The sequence below is a fragment of the Trichomycterus rosablanca genome, chromosome 19 (assembly GCF_030014385.1).
Source record: "Trichomycterus rosablanca isolate fTriRos1 chromosome 19, fTriRos1.hap1, whole genome shotgun sequence".
NCBI classification, from domain to species: domain Eukaryota; kingdom Metazoa; phylum Chordata; class Actinopteri; order Siluriformes; family Trichomycteridae; genus Trichomycterus; species Trichomycterus rosablanca.
The window spans coordinates 15,547,451-15,575,357 of record NC_086006.1 but is presented as its reverse complement, the minus strand read 5'-3'; the positions used below and the strand labels follow the sequence as shown (position 1 = coordinate 15,575,357).

The following is a 27,907-nucleotide window of genomic DNA, read 5'->3' as shown; positions in this document are numbered from 1 at the left end:
TGCACGGAGAGCCACACCCTGATCAGCATTATTCCCCAATCAGAGGTCGTAATTGCACAAGTTATGAACAACCAATCGTTGTTCATGTAGCCACCCAACCCAGCCAGATGGCAGAGCTGAGATTCGATACGGTGTGTTTAAAATCCCAGTTCTGCTAGCGTATTTTACCGCAGCCCAATTATATTACTGTTAATAAAGCCTTTGATATGTGAATAATTTACATTTATGCCCTTTAGCAGATGCTTTTATCCAAAGTGACTTACATTGTGATACAATGCAAGCACCTGGGGATTAAGGGCAGTACTGAGAGACCCAATTTTGAACTTGTCTGTGATACCAGTGTGATACTGGTGACGTTCTGATCACTAGTCCAGTAACCACTGTACCACTACTGCCCTAAGATGAGATTTTTTGCCAATGCACAAAAAGACTATACAGAGGACACCAGGTTACAGGGATAAAAGAGCTATGCCTTAGCTGGAGGTGGTTCATTTGTCTCTGACAGGCTCTCTGAGTCAGATGGCTCTTTGTAGGACTTGGTCAGAGCTCCGATTCTTTGGGGTCTGCCTGTGGACTTCCTGCTCGCAACATCCTCACTTTTCTCAACTACCTTCTCCACCACCTTCTTTTGCCTCTTCTGGGTCAAACAAAGCATTGCAGAAACAGAAAAACAAAATCAAGCACACACAGACACCCACAATTTCATGCCAGGTAATCGAAAACAAACATTCAAAACATATTTTATATTGTCTGTTTATTTTGTCTTACCCTCTTCAGTTTAGGCAAAGCTTTTACAGCCTTTGGTGAAGCCACAGCTGCATTTGGAGTATCAGCTAAAAATAGAAATTATAGATACAGCACACTTGTAAGTGACAGGACAGGTAATTACTGGTTACACAGTATGCATTAGCTCAAGTCTTTTATGTCAAACACAGTCATGGACAATTTTGTATCTCCAATTCGCCTCACGTGCATGTCATCAAACTGTGGGAGGAAACCGGAGCTCCCGGAAGAAACCCACACAGACACGGGGAGAATATGCAAATTCCACACAGAAAGGACCCGGAATGCTCCACCTAGGGATCGAACCCAGGACCTTTTTGCTGTGAGGCGACAGTGCTACCCACCATCGTGCCGCCCTTATTAATGCTAAAAATATTAAGATAATAAAAGAAAGATAGAAAGGAAAATCTAATTTATGTGAGGCTCTGTGATACAGACAGGTTAAGTGATAAGGTTTTGTTTTTAGTAGGGAAAAGCAAGTCTTAGAACACTTACACTAATAAGCCATAACATTAAAACCACCTCCTTGTTTCTACACTTTTTCAATTGCATTATACAAAAAAAAAAAAAAAATCGCAATCGTAATCGAGGATCGATAATACATTTGAAAATAATCGAGATTTTTTTTTTTCAATATCACCCAGCCCTACTGTATTACAAATTCATGTGAACAGGTCTGTAAAAATGAAATTTGTGGCCCTCTGGTTCAGGTGTTTATGTGAAATCGGCCCTTGGTAAAAAGAAGTTGTGCACCCCTGTTTTAGACCATCAGTTGTCACAGGACGCTGCCCACTGGGTGCTGTTGAATGGATATTTTTGGTTGGTGAACTATTCTCAGTCTAGCAGTGACAGTGAGGTGTTAAAAAACTCCATCAGCGCTGCTGTGTCTGATCCACTCATACCAGCACAACACACACTAACACACCACCACCATGTCAGTGTCACTGCAGTGCTGAGAATGATCCACCACCTAAATAATATCTGCTCTGTAGTGGTCCTGGGAGAGTCCTGAACATTGAAGAACAGCATGAAAGAGGGCTAACAAAGCATGCAGAGAAACAGATGGACTACAGTCAGTAATTGTAAAACTACAAATTGCTTCTATATGGTAAGTGGAGCTCATAAAATAGACAGTGAGTGTAGAAACAAGGAACTGGTTTTAATGTTATGGCTGATCGGTGTATACTTGTAAAACAGGACTTAGACCTAAACTATCCAGAAAAATAAACATCTTTAGTAGACATCATTTTTACACACAGACAAATACACTTAAAAGCTGAATGACTTACATGTGATGTCAGGTTGACGAGTGGGCTTAACCGGTTGCCTTGTGTAGTCTGCCACTTTAGGCTTGGGTTTTCTGTTGGCTGATTTTAGCCAACTAACCTCTGTCATGTAATCTGTGTCAGTGTCACTAAAAAGGTGCTTTTTCACAGCACGACCAGTAGGCTGCATGAACAAACACATGCAGGGTTGTTTAAATTTAAATGCAAAAACACAGAATTACTTACAGTGTATCACAAAAGTGAGTACACCCCTCACATTTCTGCAAATATTTTATTATATCTTTTCATGGGACAACACTATAGAAATAAAACTTGGATATAACTTAGAGTAGTCAGTGTACAACTTGTATAGCAGTGTAGATTTACTGTCTTCTGAAAATAACTCAACACACAGCCATTAATGTCTAAATAGCTGGCAACATAAGTGAGTACACCCCACAGTGAACATGTCCAAATTGTGCCCAAATGTGTCGTTGTCCCTCCTTGGTGTCATGTGTCAAGGTCCCAGGTGTAAATGGGGAGCAGGGCTGTTAAATTTGGTGTTTTGGGTACAATTCTCTCATACTGGCCACTGGATATTCAACATGGCACCTCATGGCAAAGAACTCTCTGAGGATGTGAGAAATAGAATTGTTGCTCTCCACAAAGATGGCCTGGGCTATAAGAAGATTGCTAACACCCTGAAACTGAGCTACAGCATGGTGGCCAAGGTCATACAGCGGTTTTCCAGGACAGGTTCCACTCGGAACAGGCTTCGCCAGGGTCGACCAAAGAAGTTGAGTCCACGTGTTCGGCGTCATATCCAGAGGTTGGCTTTAAAAAATAGACACATGAGTGCTGCCAGCATTGCTGCAGAGGTTGAAGACATGGGAGGTCAGCCTGTCAGTGCTCAGACCATACGCCGCACACTGCATCAACTGGGTCTGCATGGTCGTCATCCCAGAAGGAAGCTGACGCACAAGAAAGCCCGCAAACAGTTTGCTGAAGACAAGCAGTCCAAGAACATGGATTACTGGAATGCCCTGTGGTCTGATGAGACCAAGATAAACTTGTTTGGCTCTGATGGTGTCCAGCATGTGTGGCGGCGCCCTGGTGAGAAGTACCAAGACAACTGTATCTTGCCTACAGTCAAGCATGGTGTTCATTGAGGGAAACATGAATTCCAACATGTGCTGTGACATTCTGAAACAGAGCATGATCCCCTCCCTTCTAAAACTGGGCCTCATGGCAGTTTTCAAACAGGATAACGACCCCAAACACAACCTCCAAGATGACAACTGCCTTGCTGAGGAAGCTGAAGGTAAAGGTGATGGACTAAACCTAATTGAGCACCTGTGGCGCATCCTCAAGTGGAAGGTGGAGGAGTTCAAGGTGTCTAACATCCACCAGCTCCGTGATGTCATCATGGAGGAGTGGAAGAGGATTACAGTAGCAACCTGTGCAGCTCTGGTGAATTCCATGCCCAGGAGGGTTAAGGCAGTGCTGGATAATAATGGTGGTCACACAAAATATTGACACTTTGGGCACAATTTGGACATGTTCACTGTGGGGTGTACTCACTTATGTTGCCAGCTATTTAGACATTAATGGCTGTGTGTTGAGTTATTTTCAGAAGACAGTAAATCTACACTGCTATACAAGTTGTACACTGACTACTCTAAGTTATATCCAAGTTTCATGTCTATAGTGTTGTCCCATGAAAAGATATAATAAAATATTTGCAGAAATGTGAGGGGTGTACTCACTTTTGTGATACACTGTATATACTATGGTCAACTAATCAAATTGATTGGACTGTTATAATAAAATTTGTATTTTATAATAAAATGGTTCACCAAATTAATGAGTGACTGACCTTTGCAGGAGGGCACTTCTTAGCTGAGCTGGACAGTATAAGAGAATTGCTGCACACACTATAAAAAAGTAAAAAAGAAAAGCAAGGACTCAGGTTAGTGTATTGCATATAAACCCTGTAAATGTGCATTAACTGCATTTAATCTCATACGAATGATTAGTATCAGCCATAACATTATGACCACCTTCCTAATATTGTGTTGGTCCCCCATTTGCTGCGAAAACAGCCCTGCAACTGTGACGCACTGTGTATTCTGACGCCTTTCTATCAGAACCAGCATTAACTTCTTCAGCAATTTGAGCTACAGTAGCTCGTCTGTTGGATCGGACCACACTGGCCAGCCTTCGCTCCCCACGTGCATCAATGAACCTTGGCCGCCCATGACCCTGTCGTCGGTTTACCACTGTTCCTTTCTTGGAGCACTTTTAGACACTGACCACTGCAGACCGGGAACACCCCATAATAGCGGCAGTTTTGGAGATGCTCTGACCCAGTCGTCTAGCCATCACAATTTCAAACTCACTTAAATCCTTACGCTTACCTATTATTCCTGCTTCTAACACATCAAGTTTGAGGATAAAATGTCCACTTGCTGCCTAATATATCCCACCCACTAACAAGTGCCATGACGAAGAGATAATCAGTGTTATTCACTTCACCTGTCAGTGGTCATAATGTTATGGCTGGTCTGTGTATACACTAAGTTTGTGGCTGACATGGTTGCATAAACAGTATTACCTGCTTTCCCTTTTAGGCTTTTCAGAAGACCTCTTGTTTTTCTTTTAAAAAGAACATAACTAAATCAGGACCCCATGCACAGTACATAGCCCTGCTAGTTCATTTTTAGTGAGAAAAAAACTGTACCTGTACCTCACTAGGCTCTGGCTGATCCACACTGAATTGATAAACATCACTGTTAAAAACAGCCACATGTTAAGCAGGTAACAATCTGATATTTGAGCAGAATGAAACATTTACATTATAATTCATGTCTCACTATGATATACACAGATCAGCCATAACATTAAAACCACCTCCTTTTTTCTACACTCAGTGTACATTTTATCAGCTCCACTTACCATATAGGAGCACTTTGTAGTTCTACAATTACTGACTGTAGTCCATCTGTTTCTCTACATACCTTTTTAACCTCCTTTTACCTTGTTCTTCAATGGTCAGGACCCCCACAGAGCAGGTATTATTTAGGTGGTGGATCATTCTCAGCACTGCAGTGACAATGACATGGTGGTGGTGTGTTTGTGTGTGTTGTGCTGGTATGAGTGGATCAGACACAGCAGCGCTGCTGGAGTTTTTAAATACCGTGTCCACTCACTGTCCACTCTATTGGACACTCCTACCTAGTTGATCCACCTTGTAGATGTAAAGTCGATCGAGAGACGATCGCTCATCTATTGCTGCTGTTTGAGTTGGTCATCCTCTAGACCTTCATCAGTGGTCACAGGACGCTGCCCACAGGGCGCTGTTGGCTGGATATTTTTGGTTAGTGGACTATTCTCAGTCCAGCAATGACAATGAGGTGTTTAAAAACTCCATCAGCACTACTGTGTCAGATCCACTCATACCAGCACAACACACACAAACACACCACCACCATGTCAGTGTCACTGAAGGTGACAGTGATCCAACACCCAAATAATACATGCTCTGTAGTGGTCCTGGGAGAGTCCTGACCATTGAAGAACAGCATGAAAGGGGGCTAACAAAGCATGCAGAGAAACAGATGGACTACAGTCAGTAATTGTAGAACTACAAAGTGCTCCTATATGGTAAGTGGAGCTGATAAAATGGACAGTGAGTGTAGAAACAAAGAGGTGGTTTTAATGTTATGGCTGATCAGTGTACACTATATGGCCAAAAATATGTGCACACCTGTCCATGAGATAGTTGGTCATTTAATTCCTAACCCATGGGCATTAATATAGTAGCCTATAACAGCTTCCACTTTTCTGGAAAGGCTACCATATAAATTGAGGAGTATCCCCATAACAAACTTGCCAAACCATGTCTTTATTATATTGTGCATAAGAACTTTCATTAAATTGCTGCCACACTGCTGGAAGGATACAATTTATTACAAGCAAAATGGTATACACCTGTTAGCAGTGGGTGGGGCTAATAAATCATTAGGACTGCTGTCCAACTATTTTTGGCTACATAGTGTATCTGTTTATTTCAAGAACAAAGGTTGAATATTAAAATGTATTACTCCTTATTATTTATCTTCTTGCTTTGATCGCATGACTTCAGAAAGCCACCAGGTGTATTAGCAGGTATCTTTACCTAAAACGAAATACTTTTTATAATTATGTACTTCCAATAATAACTGGTTATTACTTTTTTATATTGATCTATGCAAAATAACAATTTAGAGGTGAGTTAACACTTACAACTGAATTTGGACACCAACTCTTTGTGAAACTGTGTCTATAGAATAAAAAGCATAAAATAAATAGCTAATAGTAAACTAATAGAAAACAACACACATACATGTTGTGTTTAGGTTACCTGTTAGTTAGTGCAATGTTAAACTGAGAGGCCTGCTGTGATGTAGCTTTACTAAAAGCAGTGCTTTTATAATGGCTGTGTATCTGTTTCACCATACTGGCTGCTGCTTTTGAGGCCTTCTAAAAAAGAACAATGCCTAATATTACATAACTTCGTAGTACTGATATGCATTTTTGGAATTCCCTAAAACTCAACAGAAAAAAGGCAAGCATTAGAATACTTACATTTGGAAAGTGGTGGGTTGGAAGGTACATTTTATGCAGAGTTGGGACACTGAAATCTGTAATTCCTTAATTTGCTTGTTTTTTTAACAAAATGTCAAAATTATTTAAGAATTGATCATACGAATTGATGCTTGAGGAGCATTAATAATACATGGCTTCCTCTCTTCATAATACATTTTTAAGATGCAATGGTGGACTGTGTCAAGTAACAATGACTTTCCTAAGTACTCCAGGGCCCATGTGGCTGTATTTATCACGGCAGTAGCAGTTTAGCACGGTAGCATTGTTTCTAAAACGGTACCGCCTGAAGCAGTGGTGGGCAAACTACAGCCCGTTAGGCTGTTTAATCTGGCCCGCTGAGTATTTACAAAATTGTCCTAACAGCATTAATTTCACCTTTTCATCCTGCATTTCAATTGATTCCACTAAATGGCGCACGCCAGACTCTACCGACCTTTGCTAAACACACAGATATTCACCCTTTAATCACGAAAATAAAGGTTTGAATGTGAATTTATATTAGTTCCAAACCCCAACCCCCGCACCCACCCGGCCGGTCTGTCAATTTTTAAAACCCAGTGTGGCCCTTGAGCCAAAAAGTTTGCCCACCCCTGGCCTAAAGGCTCGAGGGTCACATTCAGCAACCGTTTCCACCCTTGGCCTTACCATCCTGGCTTCAACAGTTTTGAAATGTGCTGACTGAGCTGGAGACATCTGAAGTGATGGTTTTAACCCATACCATATGCCCCACACTTAACAAAACAGGACTCTAGTTCAAATCAAACTTAAAAACCCGATTATATAATAAAAGTTTGGCACACTGGATAAAACACAAACAAAACAGATCTGTAAATTTTCTTTTTTATGAACACTAAACTGCAAACAACATAAGGAAAATATATTTAATTTAATGTTTTACATTTATAAATATATGCTAACCTGGTTCCTCCAACACACTATTTAAAAAAAAAGTGGGACATGGGCAATGAACGACTATAGTTTATGGGAACACAGTTTTGAAACGTTTTGCTGGCAAAGAGATAAATAGGTAACCAGTAATGCTATAATAATTATGAATAAAAAAAAAAACCATTATTAAAAGGCTAAGTCGTTCACAAGGAAGGATGAGTCAAGGTTTGCTACATTGCAAAAAACTCTATTAGCAAACAGTCCAGCAGTATGAACCGCAAACTTTTACTTTCTAGTCTATAACAGTCATTAGAGAATCGCATCAAATCTGTATAAAGGAGAAGGCAATAAACAATATTAAAAACATATAACTTTTGAATGATCAGACAACACTGCTTTAAAAACTTGGATGGTTCTCTAATGAATATAAACCACATGGGTTGAAGAATATTTCGAAAAACACCGTTCTTCAGTAAACACAGGTTGTTGTTGCATCTACAAATGCACATACGTGAACAACATCCAAAATTCCAATTGACCTTCCTTTGGCTCAAGCTCATCTAAGATGTACTGACACAAAGTGAAAACTTGTAAAAAAATGGATGTTGTGCTCTTTATGGCATTTCAGTGTTTTCTTGACAGCGGCCTGGATAACTGCACAGCTGTAAAGGCATAATTAATGCTGAGGGATGCAGACACATTTTGCTATATCAAGCAAGAATGAAAATACATTTCACTTGTACTACTACAAAAGTTAGAGTGGTTAATTTACTGAATTATGCAATCCAGACACACCACAAGAAAAAAAGAAACATTCAGGCAGTCAGGTTCAGCTGGAAAAAAAATCCTAAAAAATGTTACGTAATATTGTGATAACTACAGAGCATTTTAACCAAATAAAATACAGTTTGTTCTTGTATATATCAAATATATATAAAATACTTACTGTATTTTTACTCGTGTCAGTCACATGTTCCACAGCCTGTACACTCCGAGATGATTCAGTGCTCATACTGGCTTGAACTTGTGTGGGTTTTTGATGGTCTATTATAGACTTAGGAAGGTTCCCAGTAACTTTGGGCTCTGTTGGGTGTTGCCCCTGCTCCTCTCGCGCCCTCACAATCTGCTCCAGTCTCTGTGTAAGCTCAGTATGAAGCTGCTTATGTGACAATTTTCCAGAACCACACTGGGCAGAAGATGACTGCTGAAAACACTCTGGAGGAAAGACAAATAAAAAGGAGACATGTAGTAGATACTGTAGATATAATCCGGCTTGGTGTGGAAAAAATTTTAAGTGACACATGAAACCCCCTAAACTGTCTTCTGTCACCTGGAAAGACTCACCTGATTTGGACTGATGCGAAGACTCACTTTGACAGGACACCAATGACCCAGACACAGAAATTCTCCTCTTATTTACTATATGGCTCAGACCTGGTAATCTGACAGGGGAGCAAAACATATCACATTGCATGCCAGCACTAACAGACAGCACTACAGTAATTTAAGCTCAAAATATACATTTACATGCAGGCAATTGGACTTTCATGGCAAATTTAGATGTTTGCAGCCCCGTTAACTACCACAGGAAGGTCGACAAAGAAAAGCTCTGGATAGAGCACTCAGGTGGCACAGCGGTAAAACACTCTAGCCCACCAGTGCTGAGATCCTGAGTTCTCAAATTCAAATCAGTTACCATTTGAAATCCTCTCATCAAATTGTTTTTGGAAATAAAGGATGTCTTGTTCTCTGGCCAAAGAGAGAAAGCCTAATCTAACTGTTACCAATGCAAGTTAATCAATTTAATTCAGCCAGCTTGGAGCCTACACAGATACATAATTGGCTGTGTGTCTGGAACAAAGCCTGAAACAGGGCTCCTTCTTGCTGGGCCAATTACAACCTCTGCTGACCAGTTGAGGCGCCTGCACAGAGGTGGCTAATTACAAATAGCAGTGTGTGGCTCTTTGCACAGAACACTGCAGTCTGTGAGACCCCGCCACTAACAAGTCAAAAAAGTAATCGGCCACCGAGCGTGTATCTCCAATTTACCTCACTTGCATGTCTTTGGACTGTGGGAGGAAACCGGAGCTCCCTGAGGAAACCCACACAGAAACGGGAAGGACATGCAAACTCCACACAGAAAGGACTCAGACAGCTTCACCTGGGGATGGAACCCATGACCCACCCACTACCCACTGTGCCGCCCAGATTATGCTATCAACTTGGGTACTGAAGCAACATTAACACATTGCTTAGTCATTTATGAGCAAAGTAGGTTGCTTGTAAATGACTAAATGAAAGGAATTTAGAGGTTTTACCATCTACAGTTCTCAACACTGTAAAAGGTCTGTGTGTAGTTCAAGGTCAAAAGTGCAAGGCCAAGTGTTCTCTGGGCCAAAGATCACCCTGGCTTTTACCAAAGTGAGTTAATTTATTATTACCAACACATAGTCATATTCTGTTCAAGTTAAAAAAAGAGAATGCAAGTGCTAGTCAGGCCTGCTTGCTGACTAGATGTCTCCAATTGAAGCCTAATATACAACAACAGAGACCTGGATTATTGATCAGTTGAAGTGAAAGATCAGGTAAAAATAGAAAGAAACGACACTTTTACAACTACAACAGCATGTGTTCTTAGTTACCAAACAATTACAAAACAGTGCTAAAAAGAAAGGTGACGTAACACAGCATTAAACATTTATGTGTCACACTTACAGAGAGGTTTTGTTTTGCATGACAGGCTGGGAATCAGGAACAATGCTGGGATCTATTATGGTAACAACACAAAGTTGGTAATATCAATCCGTTACACATATCTGACCTCTTATGCCAAGTTCACACTACACGACTTTCCAAGTCGTCAGGTCGCTGTACAGTTCACACTACACAACTGGATCTCTTGTAATCGGGAGTCTTTCAAGTCGGTGTGACTTTCACACTACACGACTGATCGGCCATAGGGGATTTCACACTACACCATCTTTCACCAACTGGAATCGCAGGCGAGCTTCTCTGGTCTCCCAAACTACGTTTTGTCACGAAAACAAACGAAGAGGAGTTTAATGATACTACGTCCAAAAATGCACGTCAACAAGTAGCGAGCGATCAGAGTTGTTTGTGCGCTGACGTGCAGCGTAAAATCAAAGAGAAAAATAAATGAATCAGAGTGTATTTGGCAACGCGACCAGCAGGGATTGTTTTGTTCTGTGGTGAGTTGGAGGTTAATAAATATTTTTTGTAATGCCGTGTTGGTTTTATGGTTTGGCGTGGACGATAAGTTCACAAATATTGTAAAGCTTGTGTGTGTGCCGATGTATTCTGATAGAAACTATATTATCCCCCTCACCACACTCCTTGCCAGTCGCAACCGACTGATCCAGATATTCAACATGCTAGATATCTCTCCTCTGTTGAGTAGTTCACACATAGCAATTGAAAGCCGATTTTAGATCTCCGAGCAAACACAGAGTTGCTCCCGAGCTGCCACATTTAGCGGCGACCAGTCGCATGCGAAGATCAGGGCAAAAATCATGTAGTGTGAACTAGGCATTACTTGACAATATGACTACATACCCAAAGCCTCTTCCTGATACTCTTCGTCAGTGTGCACCATCTCCAGTACTTTCTCTACAGGGATGTGCTGCAGACAGAGAAAATACAGCTAATTTAATGGCACAAAATTATATTACTTAATAAAGGCTACACCCAAAGGTAAGAGTTAAAAGCTCATGAAAACTTATTTATAACAGTTACATTACTATAGATTAATAAAGAAGCACATCAAAACAAAGCCAGGTAAGTAATTCATACTTAAGATGTAAAGTGACAATCACCCCACAGGGACATAAGTCTATACTGTCCCCAGTGTACATCAGAAAACTCAGTTGGCTATGCACACAACCACAGAGGAAAGTAGGAAACAACAGAAAAGCAAACTGATTTATCACATCACTACTTTGTCCACTGGTGCGTCATAACCATTTTTTTAGTTTTCGGTAAAGAAGGATAAAGAGAGGAACTCAGAGTGAGGAAATAGAGAAAGGAACTCTGTGTGACAAGTGAAATAGAGGGGTACAGCCACTCCATCACTGATGCAACTCTATTTTGCCTTGAAAGTCATCTGACATCAACTCATCCTGTTAGGGTTAGGGTAAATGACTGCAATTAAATTTAACTGGTGGCCCTTGAATACCCTAACAATTAACAATTATTTACCCATTTACCCAAACACCATCAGGCTATCACCTTAAGCGTTAGTTGCTTGGATTGTATCCTGTCTCCTTGTGTTCTGTATTGTACTTCGGTGACATCCAAGCACAGCCTTAGAGTAGCTATTATAATACATACTGCAAATACATACATATGCCTTTGCATTTTTATATAACATATCTCATTGATATCATGTAAACAAATGTAAAATATAAAGCAAGAATGGGTGTTGAATTAGCAGACAGGACACCTTACAAATTAGAGGGTGTGGAGCTTTGTACTGTTTAATAGCATGCCTAAAGCCAGGAATGCTATATTATACTGTAATGTTATATAATACAAAATGTGTATGTTGGTCTAAAATGCTATACAAACGAAGAATGAGCAAGGGAAAAACAAAAAGGCTGTACTATGACCTATAAAGACTCGTACCAAAACGCCACCTTTCCCCCTGTTTAAGCTCTCTTAAACAGGGACCATTCCTACATCCCTCTGTTTTAAACTGCTGCACATGCCCTTTAAAACACTTGCTGTACATACAGTCAAGCCTGAAAGTCTGCACACCCCGTTCACCTTCTCCACGTTTTATGTTACAGACTCATTCTATAATAGATTGAGTTCTTTTTTTACCTCAAACATCTACACACAATCGCCAATAATTACAAAGTGAAAACAGGGTTTAGAAAATATGCAATTTTATTTTACTGAGAAAATGGTTTATTTAGGGGTTACATATCTGTACACACCCTTAGCCTAATACTTGGTTGATGCACCTTTGGCAGCAAGGCGTCTTGGGAAAGAAGCTACGAGCTTGGCACACCTGTTTCTGGATATTTTTGCCCATTCCTCTTGGCATATCCTTGCAAGCTCCGTCAGGTTGGATGGGGAGCGTCGGTACACAGCCATTTTCAGCTCCAAACTTCTTCCATTTACGAATGATGGTGGCCACTGTGCTCTTTGGGACCTGTAAAGCTGCAGCAGATCTATGCCTTGACACAATCCTGTTTCTGAGCTCTGCAGATAATTGGAGTTTGCTCTGATATGCACTGTAGACTGTGGGACCTTATATAGGCAGGTGTTGGCAATCCCCAATCATGTCTAATCAATTGGATTGACCACAGGTGGACTCCAATTAAATTGTAGAAACATCTCAAGCAGTATCAGTGAAAACAAAATGCGCCTCAGCTCACTTTTGGGTGTCATATCAAAGGGTGTGTACACTTTGATTTTTGATAAATTAGCACAAATGTCTAAAAACCTGCTTTCACTTTGTCATTGTGGGCTATGTTGTGTAGGATTTTGTGACAAAAAATGAACTCAGTCTATTATACGTAGAATGAGTCTGTAATGTAATAAAACGTAGAGAAGGTAAAAGGGGTGTACAGACTTTCCAGCTTGACTGTATCATCTGTATATATCATGCCATAATTCTCTTGCACACATATGCACCTTACCCCACTACTTAAAATAATGACTTCAATTTCTCCAATGCACAATTTTCTACTTGAGGTCTATTAGTTTACTGGTATATTTCCATTCCATTGCATTTTTATTACTTAGTTTGTTAGTGTACTGTCTATTTATGTTTAGATAAATGTCTATGTTTATGTAATATACCTTTTCTATATTATTTTATTACATCTAAATATGCTGACACCTGTACCAAGAGAAGCTCCTTGTACATCTGGTACTTGGAAAATAAATAACGATTCTGATGTGTGTAGTATGTGTACAGAAACTTACCCGCTTGTTGTCTTTCCTGTCTTGTTTTTTATTTGCACTCTGACCAGCTTGAAATTGCTGATTAACCACACATAAAACAGCACACATATGTTAAAATATACACACAATACACTTTTGTGCACACACACACACACAAAAACAAACAAAGGATATGATACCTCAGCAGTAAGTGTTGTAGGTTTAACCTTTGGGGTGGCTGTAATTGAGGCTACACTGTTGGATGATTTGGCAATTAAATGTTCTCTTAGATCAAACATTTTTTTCTTCTCTGTGGAGGCCACCATTTCTAAAGCTGGCTTCACTTTTGCTTTTCCACATGGGGTAGCTATGGTAAAAGACAAGCAAGAAAAAGAACACTGAAATTATGTAAATTACCTGCATCCTTTCACACCTCACAGGCTGCCAGTTTTTTTCCCTGTGTGTTGCTTTTGGTGCATGGTATTTAAGATGGAAGTAGGTTGCTTCATTAAAACAAGCATATGCCTTTAAGCTGATTTATTGTTATTAAGGTTTCATAACTAAATGCTAATCACACCATGCAGACTTCTACAAATCCCATTTTGAGAGAAGTTTAGTAAAATGCAGTTTAACAAAAGAATGTGATTTGTTAATTTAACTGATAAAAGTCTTGCCCTACATGGACTGAGATTACTCCAGTTTCCCTGATTCTGTACCGACCACTGTATATAAAGATCTAACTTATTTGCAGTTATTTGAGAAGTGTTTTTGTGATTGCCAATTCTCTTACGAAGTTTGGTACAAAGTAGTGAGCCACGATCCACCTTTGCTTGCAAAGATCCTTTGATGGATCCTCCTTTTATACCCAATCATGATTCCCACACGTTACCAATTTACCTGAAGTTAATTCCGCTGTACATCACATTAGTCAAGACTACTGCAAACCAAAATTTTAAGCTTTTACAGTTTTTAATGTAGACTAATTCCTGTTTGTTTATTAGGATTTTAACGTCATGTTTTACACTTTGGTTACATTCATGACAGGAACGGTAGTTACTCATTACACAAGGTTCATCAGTTCACGAGGTTATATCAAACACAGTCTTGGACAATTTAGTATCTCCAATTCACCTCACTTGCATGTCTTTGGACTGTGGGTGGAAACTGGAGCACCCGGAAGAAACCCACGCAGACACGGGGAGAACATGCAAACTCCACACAGAAAGCACCTGGACCGTCCCACCTGGGGATCAAACCCAGGACCTTCTTGCTGTGAGGCGACAGTGCTACCCACTTAGCCACCGTGCCACCCTGTAGACCGATTCTAAAAACAGGTTAAAATGTAAAATGACTGGTGCAAATCAGAAACTAAAATGAGCCAGTCCAATCTAGTAAACATACTGTAATTGATGAATGTAATTATGAATGTAATTCATGTCATTTAATTCTCCAAGATGAGAATCTAAATCCATCTAAATGCCAAATGTGCAGTTATGTGTAATCTATGTCTCTAATAAACCAGCCAAACCACTAGCCTAGTGGGTAGAGCTTTGGGCTATCAACCGGAAGATTGGCGGTTCAAATCCAGGCTCTGCTATGCAGCCACTGTTGGGTCCTTGAGCAAGGCCCTTAACCCTGTCTACTCCAGGGACGCCGTACGCTGGCTGACCCTGCGCTCTGACCCCAGATTCCAAACAAGCTGGGATATGCGAAGAAAGAATTTCATTGTACTGTACACCTGTATATGTATCTGTGACAAATAAAGGATATCTCTTACAGATATCTCTTAGATACAACTGCACTATAAATGTGGCAAATATAAAGAAGTGCTAAAATAATAAAATACTGAAGGAAAAAGCAAGTAAATATTCTAAGAAATACACAGAAGTGGAATTTAACTTACAGACAGGCAGTACACAGCTGAAAGGGCTTTTGCCCACTTTCCTTCCTGCACTGTCAGACACATACATGCATGACTCCGACACTTTTTTCCTTAATGGAGTTATCATCTAAGAAAGAAAGAGAATATTTTGAACTGGATGACTAGTAAAATGCAAATAAAAAGTCTAAATAACCCTAAAACTAAGTTAATGCAATAATGTGCTGTTAAAGATTATTACCTGCTGGCTGACACGTTGTGCATCTTTCTCATGAGTTTTCAATGACTGACAATGCGTGCCATTCTTTACTGAAGCGGCTGTCTTCTCCATTAACTGAGAGGATCCCTGACTCTCAGGAAAAAGAACCTGCTCATATGGGAAAAATACATCACAGAACAATCATCAATAGTTATCAACATGCACACAAACTAGGTTGGGGTGCAAACATTATATTATTTTAACAACTATACTAACAACAGTACTGCTAATAAGAGTATGCATACACTGTACTATTATGTAAATTATATGACAACCCCAAATCAGAAAAAAAGTTGGGACTATGAAAAATGCAAATAATGAAAGCCAAGTTGCTGCTTTAGCAATCTTGACTAAGCCAAAGACTCACTAAGAGAAACATGACCTTCCATCATAACGCAGGGTGTTTAAACATGCCAATTATGCTCTTTTTAGATTCTCTGCCCCTGATGAATATTTCTAATATGGTGATCATGAGCCCAACTTTACAAAAACTGTCCGTGCTGCATGCTTAGTCAAACACACGTTAAAACCATGGGTTAAGATTATAAATTACTGTACACGTTACATTAAGAGGCTTTAGTTAGACTTGCATACCTGTGATCCCCCTTCATCCAGAATAATTTGAACAGTGGTTTTTACAACAGATGTTGTGGTCTTCCCAATAAACTTCTGAAAAATGGTAAAATAGAAACATTAATAAATGGAACATAGCTAAGCCCACCATCTACTTACCAATACTTTACACAGTAAGCTTACAGAAACCTGTACCTGCCTGGTAACACCTGTGTTAGTATCATTGTTTCTTTATTATTATTAACCAAATAAGCTCATTAGCTGCTTCCCATATAACCATCCCTCATGCTCAAGCCCTTTAGAATCTAAGCCCTTTAATTTTAATTACATTCCTTATATTTACACCTTGTTCTTGTTTAACTAAAGTCATTGTTTCAAAAAGCCCCAGATGACATTTGACTGACAGTAAACACTGAGCTTTGAGACAACTCACTTTATTTTTAGTCTCGCCATAGACTTTTTTGGTGGCCTCAAGAATATCTAATGAGGAACTGAAGTGGATGGTGAGTCTGTAGCCTTCGATATTGGTCAGGCACACCGGTTCAATCAGAATCAGCTGCAGAACCTTCACATCTTTTTCCTCTAAAGGTAAAGGACATGGTAACATTTTCTCATTTATAAGGTACATGAGCATAGCCTTTAAATTCCATTTAAAACTTACATGACATTTTCATGGACATTAGGCCAAACACACTACATGATCGTCAAAATAAAGAAATCACAGACCAAACTCCTATTCACAATAAAGTCATGGTACTTATTCAAGGTACCTTGCACTGTGTAACTGTGGATTTCATTTTCCGCTATGCACAAAGTGTCCCACTGGCCCTCCTGCTGGAAAATTAGCATTGAAAAGAAAAGCATAAAGGCAAAAGCCTGTTCCAGGTAAATGCAATAATTAAATAAATGCAACAAATACCTGGTCATCAGCTAAACAGAAGTAGAAAGAGATGCTCTGGCTTTCCAGGTTAAAGTCAATCCAGAACTCATGAAGATTCTCATCCACAGGCATAAACAACTGCAATCAACACACTTTTATTTTTATACTATGTATTTATGTACTATGTATACTATGTATTTTAGACTACCATTAATTTATAAATCTTTAGTCACTGCTCCATTCCTATGGGGCCATATGGGGTCCTACATGAAAAGGCATTAGAATGCAAACAGAGTGCCAATCAATCACAAAGCAGTACAAAATCACCTATTTACTGACTTACTCACTCACTCAACAATTCAGGGGAATTTATGGTATCAATCCACATCTAACCATGTGTTCGGGAGATGAAAAACCCATTCAAACCCAAGGGTCATAATAACAGTCTCAGAGGATAAGAACACTGCTATGCTTTAAGCTCATATTAAATTTTTAAAAACAAATATTGATGTTTAAACATTTTAATAGACTTACAGCATGCTTGTCCAAAAACACCTCCAGACAAGGATATGAGTACACACTGAGAGAAAGAAATCCTCACAGTATTAATGATCCCATTGGTAAAAGGGTTAACTAAAACTTGAAGACTGTAATAAAATTACCTTCGTCCATCACCTTGCAATCCATTTAGAAGATTTAAAAATTTTCGACAATCCTATGAAAAAACAAAAACTATACTAGTTAAGTTAATGGCATGACTGTACATAGTAAACGTTTATATAATTTTCGTCATCCAATTTATCCTGGTCAGAGTTATGGTGGGTAACACTGTGTAAAGATAGGAATACCCCTATAAGTTTGTTGCAACACTTGTAATTGTTATTTAAAAAAAATTATTTAACCAGTTACACCTCTTCCAGTCAGAATTGACAATCATTTGATGTGATGACTACATATAGGAATAATATAAACACTGCTTCAAACCACAAATGTTCACAAAAACACAAATTACATTAGCAATGTTTCAATCTAAACATCTTTTAGGTGCTTTAATCACCACAAAAACTTTCTAAATTGCTTGTAGTTTATAGTTAAAATAATATTTTTTATATCTTACAGTCTCGAACTCTGAATCCTTGATCTGGCTGAATGCAGTAGCTACAAATTCCATCCTAAACCAGCGGTCAGCCATCTCCCTACGTTGGGCACGTGGAGTCATCCTACACAAAGCCTCCATCAATGCCACCTGCAGATCATAATCTACACAGTACCAAATATGCACATGAAAACACTGCACAAGCTACATTAAAACAATAGTTTTCCTAATTTATTTTAGGATTACTGATCCAAACTACATCATTTTAAGAATTTTTTTTAAATCATACAAACTTGTTAAAGTGTTTACTGACCTCCTCCTTTAAGAATTCTACAAGCCAAATAATGCCTGTATGGGGGGATAAAAACTAATTAAAAAAATATATTTATGGCAAAATGCCAATAGAGTTTTGGGCTCATAAAGTGTCATAAGTTGTTAAACACTCATATACATCACACTTGATGCCTCCTGTGATGACAAAAGCTTCTTCTCTTTCTTCAGTTCTGTTGGTATCTTTCCCAGAATTAGATTCAGTTTCCTTACTGCCTGTCATTTAGGGAAAAAAATAAACACTTACTTTTGTATCATTTAGTCACTGTCAAATTAGCAGCAAACTGAGATAAAATGTTGGCACCATGATTTTTTGTAGAATATACATTATTAATTGCCAAAAGCTATAGAATTTCAAACCCCATTTCCATAAAAGTTTGAACACTTTCTAAACACGCAAAAGATTTTTTTCAATGACAAACTTAATTCTATTTGTTTAATATGAACAAATTGAGAAATTAATGCCTGCAACACATTCAAAAAGGTGGATGAGAGGTATGTTTACCACTATAAACCTTGGTTTGATTGACCTTTTCTATTCATTACACTTGGAAGATACTAATTACTGCAGGTTTCCAAGTTTATTTTTTGCCCATTCTTGCTGTGTACAAAACTTGAGCTGCTCAACAGTCTGTGGTCACTGTTGTCTCATTCATTTTCAATAGGAGGCAGATCTGGACTGCAGGCAGGTCAGTCAAAGCTACTCATAACTTTATTCAGGGCTGTACTTAATCATAACATTTTTAATGTTTGTCTTACTCCGCTTTCCGCCATCTTTCCTCTTCGCTACGAATGCCTTTGCAGTTCCAGTTAAATTAGGGGATATATTATCAGACCATAAGTGTGAATCGTTTGCATACTCAAAAATGGCTGCCCTACTTTTTCGCGCACTGTTTAAAGTATACTACGTATTCAGACATACTATCTGCTCTCGCATACTGCTTTCGTGTACTGTTCAGTATGGACCACCTAAATGGTCTTTATTTTGACATGAACCATCTTTAATGTCTATTTTCCCAAAAACAAACTGAAATGTGAATTTCAGAACCACGGAACACTTTTCCAGTCTTTCAGTCTATCTTCAGTCTATCTTAGACCAGTGTTTCTGATTCCTCTTTACATAATACAGTTTCAGGTTGCATTTCTTGATGCAGCGGTAGACTGTGTTAAGTCACAATGATTTTCCAAAGTACGTCTTGTCCCATGTGGCTATGCCCATCAGAGTAGCATGACCTCCCCAAGTTTGATGGTCACGCACATTCAGCAGCTGTTTCCACCTTGGCCTTTACACACCGAGACCAACAGCCCATGCTTGCTTGCAAAGACTAAACCTTTGGTGGATGCTCCCTTTATACTCAACCTTGATGAGCTCACTTGTTACCAGTTGAACTGCTAATTATGAAACCTTTCATAGCAGTGTTATTTGTTCCAAAACTTATTTTGCCTCTGTTCCAACAGAGTATTGCAGCTATCATATTCTATTGTTTTTTATATTTACAAAATACAATAAGGTTTGTCCGAGAAACACTGACAAAGTTTTCTTGTATTTTTAGCAGTTAAATAAAAGTTCAAGCAATTAAACAAATTGCAGTTTTTTTCTATTTATTGATTTTAAGTGTCCCAACATTTCTGGAAATTAGATTAGCATTTTATTTATAAACTGTATGACTAACCTCTTTTTGGATCATAATGTTAACTTGAGCATCAGAGGCCAGTTTGCCAATAGGATAAAGCAAGGATTCTGTTACTTGATATGTACCTGTAAAGGCAGAACACACAATGCATTAAGTACTAAGAATCTTCTTGCTTTAATGCTTTAAGCTTTAATGTATTACTGAGTAAATTAAAACTAAATAGACACTTACCATCTTTGCAGCTTTTATACACAACCTTGAGGTACACATGATTTAAGAGAGGAACAAAGACAGAGTCATTCTGACTATATCAGTTAAAGAGACACAATTAGTTTAGCAGCTGTCAAACCCACTTTACACCAGAAATTTATGGTCATAATAATAATAATCTCATTAAATGTATGGTCATAATAATAATAATCTCATTAAATGTATGGTCATAATAATAATAATCTCATTAAATGTATGGTCATAATAATAATCTCATTAAATTTATGGTCATAATAATAATAATCTCATTAAATGTATGGTCATAATAATAATCTCGTTACATTTATGGTCATAATAATAATAATAATCTCATTAAATGTATGGTCATAATAATAATCTCATTAAATTTATGGTCATAATAATAATAATCTCATTAAATGTATGGTCATAATAATAATCTCATTACATTTATTGTCATAATAATAATAATCTCATTAAATGTATGGTCATAATAATAATAATCTCATTACATTTATTGTCATAATAATAATAATCTCATTAAATGTATGGTCATAATAATAATCTCATTAAATTTATGGTCATAATAATAATCTCATCAAATGTATGGTCATAATAATAATCTCATTAAATTTATGGTCATAATAATAATAATCTCATCAAATGTATGGTCATAATAATAATCTCATTAAATTTATGGTCATAATAATAATAATCTCATTAAATGTATGGTCATAATAATAATCTCATTAAATTTATGGTCATAATAATAATAATCTCATTAAATGTATGGTCATAATAATAATAATCTCATTACATTTATTGTCATAATAATAATAATCTCATTAAATTTATGGTCATAATAATAATAATCTCATTAAATGTATGGTCATAATAATAATCTCATTACATTTATTGTCATAATAATAATAATCTCATTAAATGTATGGTCATAATAATAATCTCATTAAATTTATGGTCATAATAATAATAATCTCATTAAATGTATGGTCATAATAATAATAATCTCATTACATTTATTGTCATAATAATAATAATCTCATTAAATTTATGGTCATAATAATAATAATCTCATTAAATTTATGGTAATAATAATAATAATCTCATTAAATGTATGGTCATAATAATAATAATCTCATTACATTTATTGTCATAATAATAATAATCTCATTAAATGTATGGTCATAATAATAATCTCATTAAATTTATGGTCATAATAATTAGCTCATTAAATGTATGGTCATAATAATAATCTCATTAAATTTATGGTCAGACATGCAGGTGATGCAGGTGTTTGCAAGTCTTCTGTGTCAATGGTATTCACATACACTGATGATCCAAAACATTATGACCAGTCACCTAATAGGCTGTCAGAACAACTCAGACTTGATGAAATATGACCTTCACAGACCTCTGAAAGTGTAATTTCTCAAGTAGGTATTTCAAATTTTGTTTTTTGCAAAGTGGATGATCCATCAGAGCATCTATGTGCCATTTCTTTCCTGGGTTAACGATGCACACATGCCTGTCCAACATAAAATCGGAGGAAACTGGATTTATCAGACCAGGTCACCTTGTTCTATTGCTTCAATGTCCAATACATGCTTTAAACTGTGGAACAGTTAGCATATGCAATTTGGCCTATGATCCATGGTCACAGTATTAAAAGGATCTGCAATTTGAGCCAGACCTGTCCTTTTGTGTTCAGAAGCCTTTGTTGTCCTCTGACATTAAAAATGATTGTACACTCAACAATCTGTTTGCAGTTTGTGGTTAGTTCCCCTCGGACCATCGTCAGTAGGTACTTACCACAGCTGCCCATGAGCACCTCTTGTGGAAATATTTTCACCCAGTCGTCTGGCCATAAAAACTTATCTGCTGCATTTATCATGTTTTGAATAAGGAACTATTGTCAGCCCAACAATGAACAGACCCCTGACAGTGACTTCCGACTGTTACAAAACTTTATTCACAATTTTGGTGGATGGTCATGATGTTTTGTAATTTTCTGTAATAATAGCTTAGAATATTTATTTATTTATTTATTTATTTTTTCAATTTTATTATGCATTTTCTCCCAATTTAGTGTAGTCAGTTTGTCTTCCGCTGCTGGGGGATCCCTGACTGCAGTCAAGGTGGGTATATTCCTGCTCACGCCTCCTCCAACCCATGCGCAGCCCTTAGCGGAACCGTTTTTCACCTATGCACTCTGCACAGGCACCTCTCTATCTGCTAATCAGGGTCCTTACACAGCGTTTGAAGACCCCACCCACATAGTCCGGTAATCCGCCCTAGCAGACACGTGTCTGCTGCAGGCACTGCCAATTATGCCTGCTAGATGGCGCCCAGCCGACCAGTGGCAACAGCGAGTTTCGAACCAAGGAGTTCAGAATCTCGGCGCTGGTGTGCTAGCGGAATATCCCTCTGCACCACCTGGGAGCCGCAAAAGCTTAGAATATTTTAATGTAACTCAATAATGACTATGCCTTTACCTTGATGTTTAAAAGAAACATATATAATTTTTATTTTATTTCATCAACTGCTTTATCATGGTCAGGGTCGCAGTGGGTCCGGTTCTATCAGAAGACACAAGGCAGGAATACCCTGGGTTGGGCATCAATCCATCGCAGGGCTTCAAACCACCATCCCCAACCCCCCAGATCACCCGACACCACTACTGACATCTGGACCCAGATCTCAGAAGTGGTGGTATTTTACTAAATACTATAATTGGAAATCGTAATTTCTTCTCTTTTTCTTTCAAACTACCACTTCAAAGACACTTAAATAACTTAACAGACCCAAGACATGCATTATTGAAAAAAATTAAGGTGTAAAAATAGCAATTACATGTATACAATCAACTTTACAGCAGGTCCACATTGCCTTAATGCACAAAAGCTACTTTTTGTTGACCCTCATATATTCTGCCTGCACCGTCATGACTTACCATCAACGCATCAAAAAAGTCTTCAGCTAGGTTTACTAGCGCCTCGTTTCTCAGTGGTCCTGCCTCAATCCATAATCTTCTGGCTTTCTCAAACCACTGTACCATGTGCACATAAACACTTCACCATTACATTATTGAGACTAAACACAAATCATGATGGGTAGCAAGAACATTACATATACTTATCTTTCTGACAAGTGCTTGTGACACCATCACTAAAACACCTTCTCCACCAGGAAACACCAGTGTGTCCCCCAATTTGTGAAGAAGGGTCAGCACCACAGAGGCATGCTTCACGTTCTGCTCTTCCAGTTCCTATAAAAAGTACATTTTCATTTGTAATATTTTGCACCTTATTTTAATTTTAATACTTTCATTATACTTATAAGAACTGAAAAGCACACTACCTACCCTGTTCACTAGTTTGTCCAGTTTGAAGATGAATTGTTTGGAGCATTTTAGAGCAGCCCCATCTTTGGTTTCATTAAGTAAAAACGCCTCCAGGTCATTAAAGTTTCTGTGCTTTAAAGCTTGGTCCACCAGTTTCTCCACCTGAGTGCACATATTTATGTTTTTCTTGTTAATGAGAGTTCATAATGTAGTTAATACAGATTTGTGCTGGTTACATATGTCTTACAATCATTATGGGTATTACAGGAGCAATCAAATTTTTTTAATGATTTAACTGTTAGCAAAATTGCAATTGAAATAATTTTGCAACTGTATACCAAGTTCTGGACACTAAAGGTAAAAAAAATCAAGTTTTTTTATTTATTTATTTATTTTAAACAGTGAGTGTGCATCAATGTGTACAGATATACATCAGTTTATCAGGGGTGCACATGTTTGTGAAAGGACAGGTAGTCACAGGTTACACGATTCATCAGTTCAAGTACAATGTCAAACAACATTTTGTATCTCCAATTTACCTAACTTAGATATCTTTGGACTGTGGGAGGAAACTGAAGCTACTAAAGGAAACCCACGCAGATAGAGGGAAAACTCCACAAAAAAAGAACACAGATCGCTCCACCCGGGATGTAAACCCAGGACATTTTACTGTAGTTAAGTCGTTATAGTAGTAGGGCTGTCGCGCTAACCGCAATTTTGAAATATCGCGGTATAGACCAGCCAACCGCAGGGCATGCTGGACAACCGCAACACCGCGATATTCACGTTTTTTCTTTCTTTCTTCTCCTTTTTTTTATTGTTGCAGGTCCATCTTGTTTTATACGCTTACATTCGTGCGTAATAAATGTTAAATAAATTCATAATGAAAATGAGCTAGGAGCGACATTTTCCCGCAACCTGTTCTCATGCGTTGCTGCTGATTGTCAGGCTTTGTGTTTTAAAATGTAAACAATCGCAACAGGAATTATAGGCAAATTTATTAATGTTTATATAGCTCTAAAATCCAGATCAATTAAGTAATTTTCAAAAACAACAAAAAAAATGGCGATATAACCGCATACCGCGATATTGAGACAGGCTGAATACCGCAAGGGGAAATTCTGTCACCGCGACAGCCCTATATAGTAGTTTGTTTTTGTTTTATTAGGATTTTAACATAATGTTTTTCACTCTGGTTACATTCATAACAGGAACGGTAGTTACTCATTGCACAAGATTCATCAGTTTATATCGAACACAGTCTTGGACAATTTAGTGTCTCCAATTCATCTCACTTTCATGTCTTACATGGACTGAGGGAGGAAACCGGAGCACCCGGAGGAAACCCACGTGGACACGGGGAGAACATGCAAAGTCCACACAGAAAGGACCCAGACTGTCCCACCTGGGGATCAAACCCAGGACCTTCTTGCTGTGAGGCAACCATGCCGACCGATTATAGTGGTAGTTATTATCCTAAAGGTTGGAAACAAACTTGTGGGTTCCTAAGATGCAATTTTAAAGAAAACTTAAATTAAAAATAAATAATATTTAGATTTTTTTGGCTTTGGCTTATTTATTAAATATAAATCTCATTCAACTCTTATTGAAATATAAGCAACTTGAAATGCAATCTTTTTATTACTACTATTAAATAATAAACATGTGCTGTGTATAAACAAAATTAAATAGGGAATTTTATCTTTATTCTTTAAATAAATAATAATAAAATGAATAATAAAATAAAAAAATACTCTGTGGAATGAGTAATGTGATTACTCTAGTTTATGGAAAACAAACATTCTCACCTGATGGTACTGATACGGTGGCATGGCTCCTGAAGATTGTACCTAGAAGTATAGTTTTTAGTCAGCATATATAGGTATTTGTGTAATATAATTAGTTATGAAAAACACCCTTCACCGCATTAAGTTGCTATATAAACCTTATAGTTGGAGGATTTTCATTTACTTTTTTATAATAAGCATTAAATCAGTTTAGTTCTACAGTATTATAATATTGATAAGATAAAACAACATTACAATGGCAATGGAGTAATAGTTTTTTTTTTTATTTCACTTTGTAAGTAAACTTGCATCACTCAATTGATGCAGTTAAAGGATCCCAGCCCATTACTACTGGGATCCAGGGTTCGAATCCTCAGCAGTGCTACTGGCCAGTCAGGCATCTACATACTTGGCAATGTTTGGTGAAAATAGCCAAGTCCCCATATTTATACTGTCCAAGGTGAATTAATGCATTGCGTCTGGTGATTCCAAAGAAAATGGACCCACCACGGCCCTAACTAGGATAAAGTGATGGCAAAAAAAATTTAAATGAAATGAAAAATAAAATGACTTTGCTCAATACAGTAGATAATAAGAAATCAAACGTACACAAACTGTCAAACATAATAACCTCCACAAGCAAAACTTAATGTAAATGTACTGTATAGCTTGTGTATAATCATACACATACAGTATTTTTGATCTTAGTAAATTGAGGAAATTATTGGCCTCCAGTAGCTGAACTGTTTGCTGTTTATTACAATTTTAACGACATGAACGCTTTGATTACATTCATAACATACACAAGGTTTTTCAGTTCACAAGGTTATATCAAACACAGTCCTGGACCATTTTGTATCTCCAATTCACTTCACTTGCATGTCTTTGGACTGTGGGACGAAACCGGAGCTCCCACAGGAAACCCACGCAGACACGAGGAGAACATGCAAACTCCACACTGAAAGGACCTGGACCTCTCCCCCTGGGAATCGAACCCAGGACCTTCTTGCTGTGAGGCGACAGTGCTACCCACTTAGCCACCGTACAAATAAAGTAAGTAGGGTGTAGCAAATGCACAATATATGCAAAAAATAAATCTGCCAATATGGCATGGATTACAACTACAGTAAGTATAAATATATACAATAAAAGTATATATGTGTGTGTGCTGCATACCAGTTAATATTACTAAATAAATATTTAGGTAGATTGGCTGCTCTAAATTGTAAGTTAGTGTCTTAGTGATAAGGTAAATGTGTGCTGCTGTTAAATGTATAGACGCCCTGCCCAGGGCATTCACTGGCTTTGTGTGGCGCTGGACTGACCGCGGCCCTGACCAGAGTAAAAATGAAGTAATTACTAAATGACGTATAAGCCATTTAATCAAATAAATACTACAACAAGCAATGCCTCATCCTTCAGTCAAATGTATACAAACTCGACAGTCATCTGTATGGAACACTAAAGTGCCCCAAAAGTGTACGTAATACTGTGAATTGCGTTGACTAGCGTTATCACAACTGCGTGGTACACCTGATTGTGTTAAACACTTGAATTTATACGTTAAAATACGATATATAATGTAAGACATATATTTATTTATTTTAACTGAATGTAAACCAAATTAATTGTCTAGCATTAGCTTGCTATTTTAGTTAAAAAATACACACAAAAATCTTACCTCAGTTTAACGGTTAACTCAGGTTACCTGGCAATATCCAGGACTTTATCTAACTTCTATTAAATAAATAAATAAATGTTTAAGTAGTTAATTTATTACGACGTTAACATAAACTAAAAGCCTAATTAAAAACTTTAAATCAAATAGAGATTAAGATTAAACTAATTTTAAAAAGCCGTTTTTTCCTCACACGCACAGCGCGGGAAACGAAATGCTCGCGCGCTTGTTAGTCTTGCCACTTGTACGTAGTAAAGTACAGTAATGTTGCTTTCAAGTGCTTTCGGTTTCATGGTTAAAACGAGTTTCCCACCAGGAGGCACCAAACCACAACATTCTATACCGAGTTGCGATATCAATGCCTTTTTTAACATGACCGAACAGTGAATCATAAAAAGTAATACAGAATTTGTACGTTAATTCTAATATTAATTTAATTATAAAACATCTATAATCAAAGCGTGATATTTTGCCACATATGTGGTCAAAACACAAAATGTTAAAATCGTCAGCTAATGTTTTGCTGACAGAAAAGCAATTATGTGGTGAATAAGCAATTATGCACAGCCTCAAGCATGACATTTTCTTATTTAGAAATGCAGTATGTAATTCTAAAATTTGTGATGACATCGTTTTAAATATACATCGATCAGGCATAACATTATGACCACCTTCCTAATATTGTGTTGGTCCCCCTTTTGCTGCCAAA

At 37.7% G+C, this 27,907-nt stretch overlaps 1 protein-coding gene across 4 annotated transcripts in view; it reads right to left on the bottom strand.

The window, feature by feature from the left end:
• Positions 1-27,416, bottom strand: part of sycp2 (synaptonemal complex protein 2) — a 39,821-nt gene extending 12,405 nt beyond the window's left edge. For 3 of the 4 annotated variants that reach the window (XM_063015246.1, XM_063015249.1, XM_063015248.1), the window contains exons 1-33: positions 27,202-27,416; positions 25,542-25,583; positions 23,755-23,895; positions 23,530-23,658; positions 23,344-23,448; positions 20,376-20,400; positions 20,184-20,269; positions 18,632-18,726; positions 18,494-18,528; positions 18,202-18,344; positions 17,747-17,799; positions 17,619-17,664; positions 17,124-17,222; positions 16,975-17,038; positions 16,638-16,786; positions 16,226-16,300; positions 15,614-15,739; positions 15,397-15,502; positions 13,694-13,860; positions 13,536-13,592; positions 11,157-11,223; positions 10,299-10,350; positions 8,928-9,025; positions 8,530-8,798; positions 6,451-6,569; positions 6,333-6,369; positions 6,152-6,225; positions 4,795-4,837; positions 4,663-4,703; positions 3,925-3,982; positions 2,073-2,232; positions 769-833; positions 473-637 (exon numbers count right to left, since the gene is read on the bottom strand). In XM_063015246.1, the coding sequence (XP_062871316.1) occupies positions 473-637; positions 769-833; positions 2,073-2,232; positions 3,925-3,982; positions 4,663-4,703; positions 4,795-4,837; positions 6,152-6,225; positions 6,333-6,369; positions 6,451-6,569; positions 8,530-8,798; positions 8,928-9,025; positions 10,299-10,350; positions 11,157-11,223; positions 13,536-13,592; positions 13,694-13,860; positions 15,397-15,502; positions 15,614-15,739; positions 16,226-16,300; positions 16,638-16,786; positions 16,975-17,038; positions 17,124-17,222; positions 17,619-17,664; positions 17,747-17,799; positions 18,202-18,344; positions 18,494-18,528; positions 18,632-18,726; positions 20,184-20,269; positions 20,376-20,400; positions 23,344-23,448; positions 23,530-23,658; positions 23,755-23,895; positions 25,542-25,565 (2,973 nt within the window). In that variant the 5' untranslated portion in view covers positions 25,566-25,583; positions 27,202-27,416. The remainder of the gene's footprint in view (positions 1-472; positions 638-768; positions 834-2,072; positions 2,233-3,924; positions 3,983-4,662; positions 4,704-4,794; positions 4,838-6,151; positions 6,226-6,332; positions 6,370-6,450; positions 6,570-8,529; positions 8,799-8,927; positions 9,026-10,298; positions 10,351-11,156; positions 11,224-13,535; positions 13,593-13,693; positions 13,861-15,396; positions 15,503-15,613; positions 15,740-16,225; positions 16,301-16,637; positions 16,787-16,974; positions 17,039-17,123; positions 17,223-17,618; positions 17,665-17,746; positions 17,800-18,201; positions 18,345-18,493; positions 18,529-18,631; positions 18,727-20,183; positions 20,270-20,375; positions 20,401-23,343; positions 23,449-23,529; positions 23,659-23,754; positions 23,896-25,541; positions 25,584-27,201) is intronic. The other variant, XM_063015247.1, reaches the window with a different exon arrangement.
• Positions 27,417-27,907: the final 491 nt, after the last annotated feature.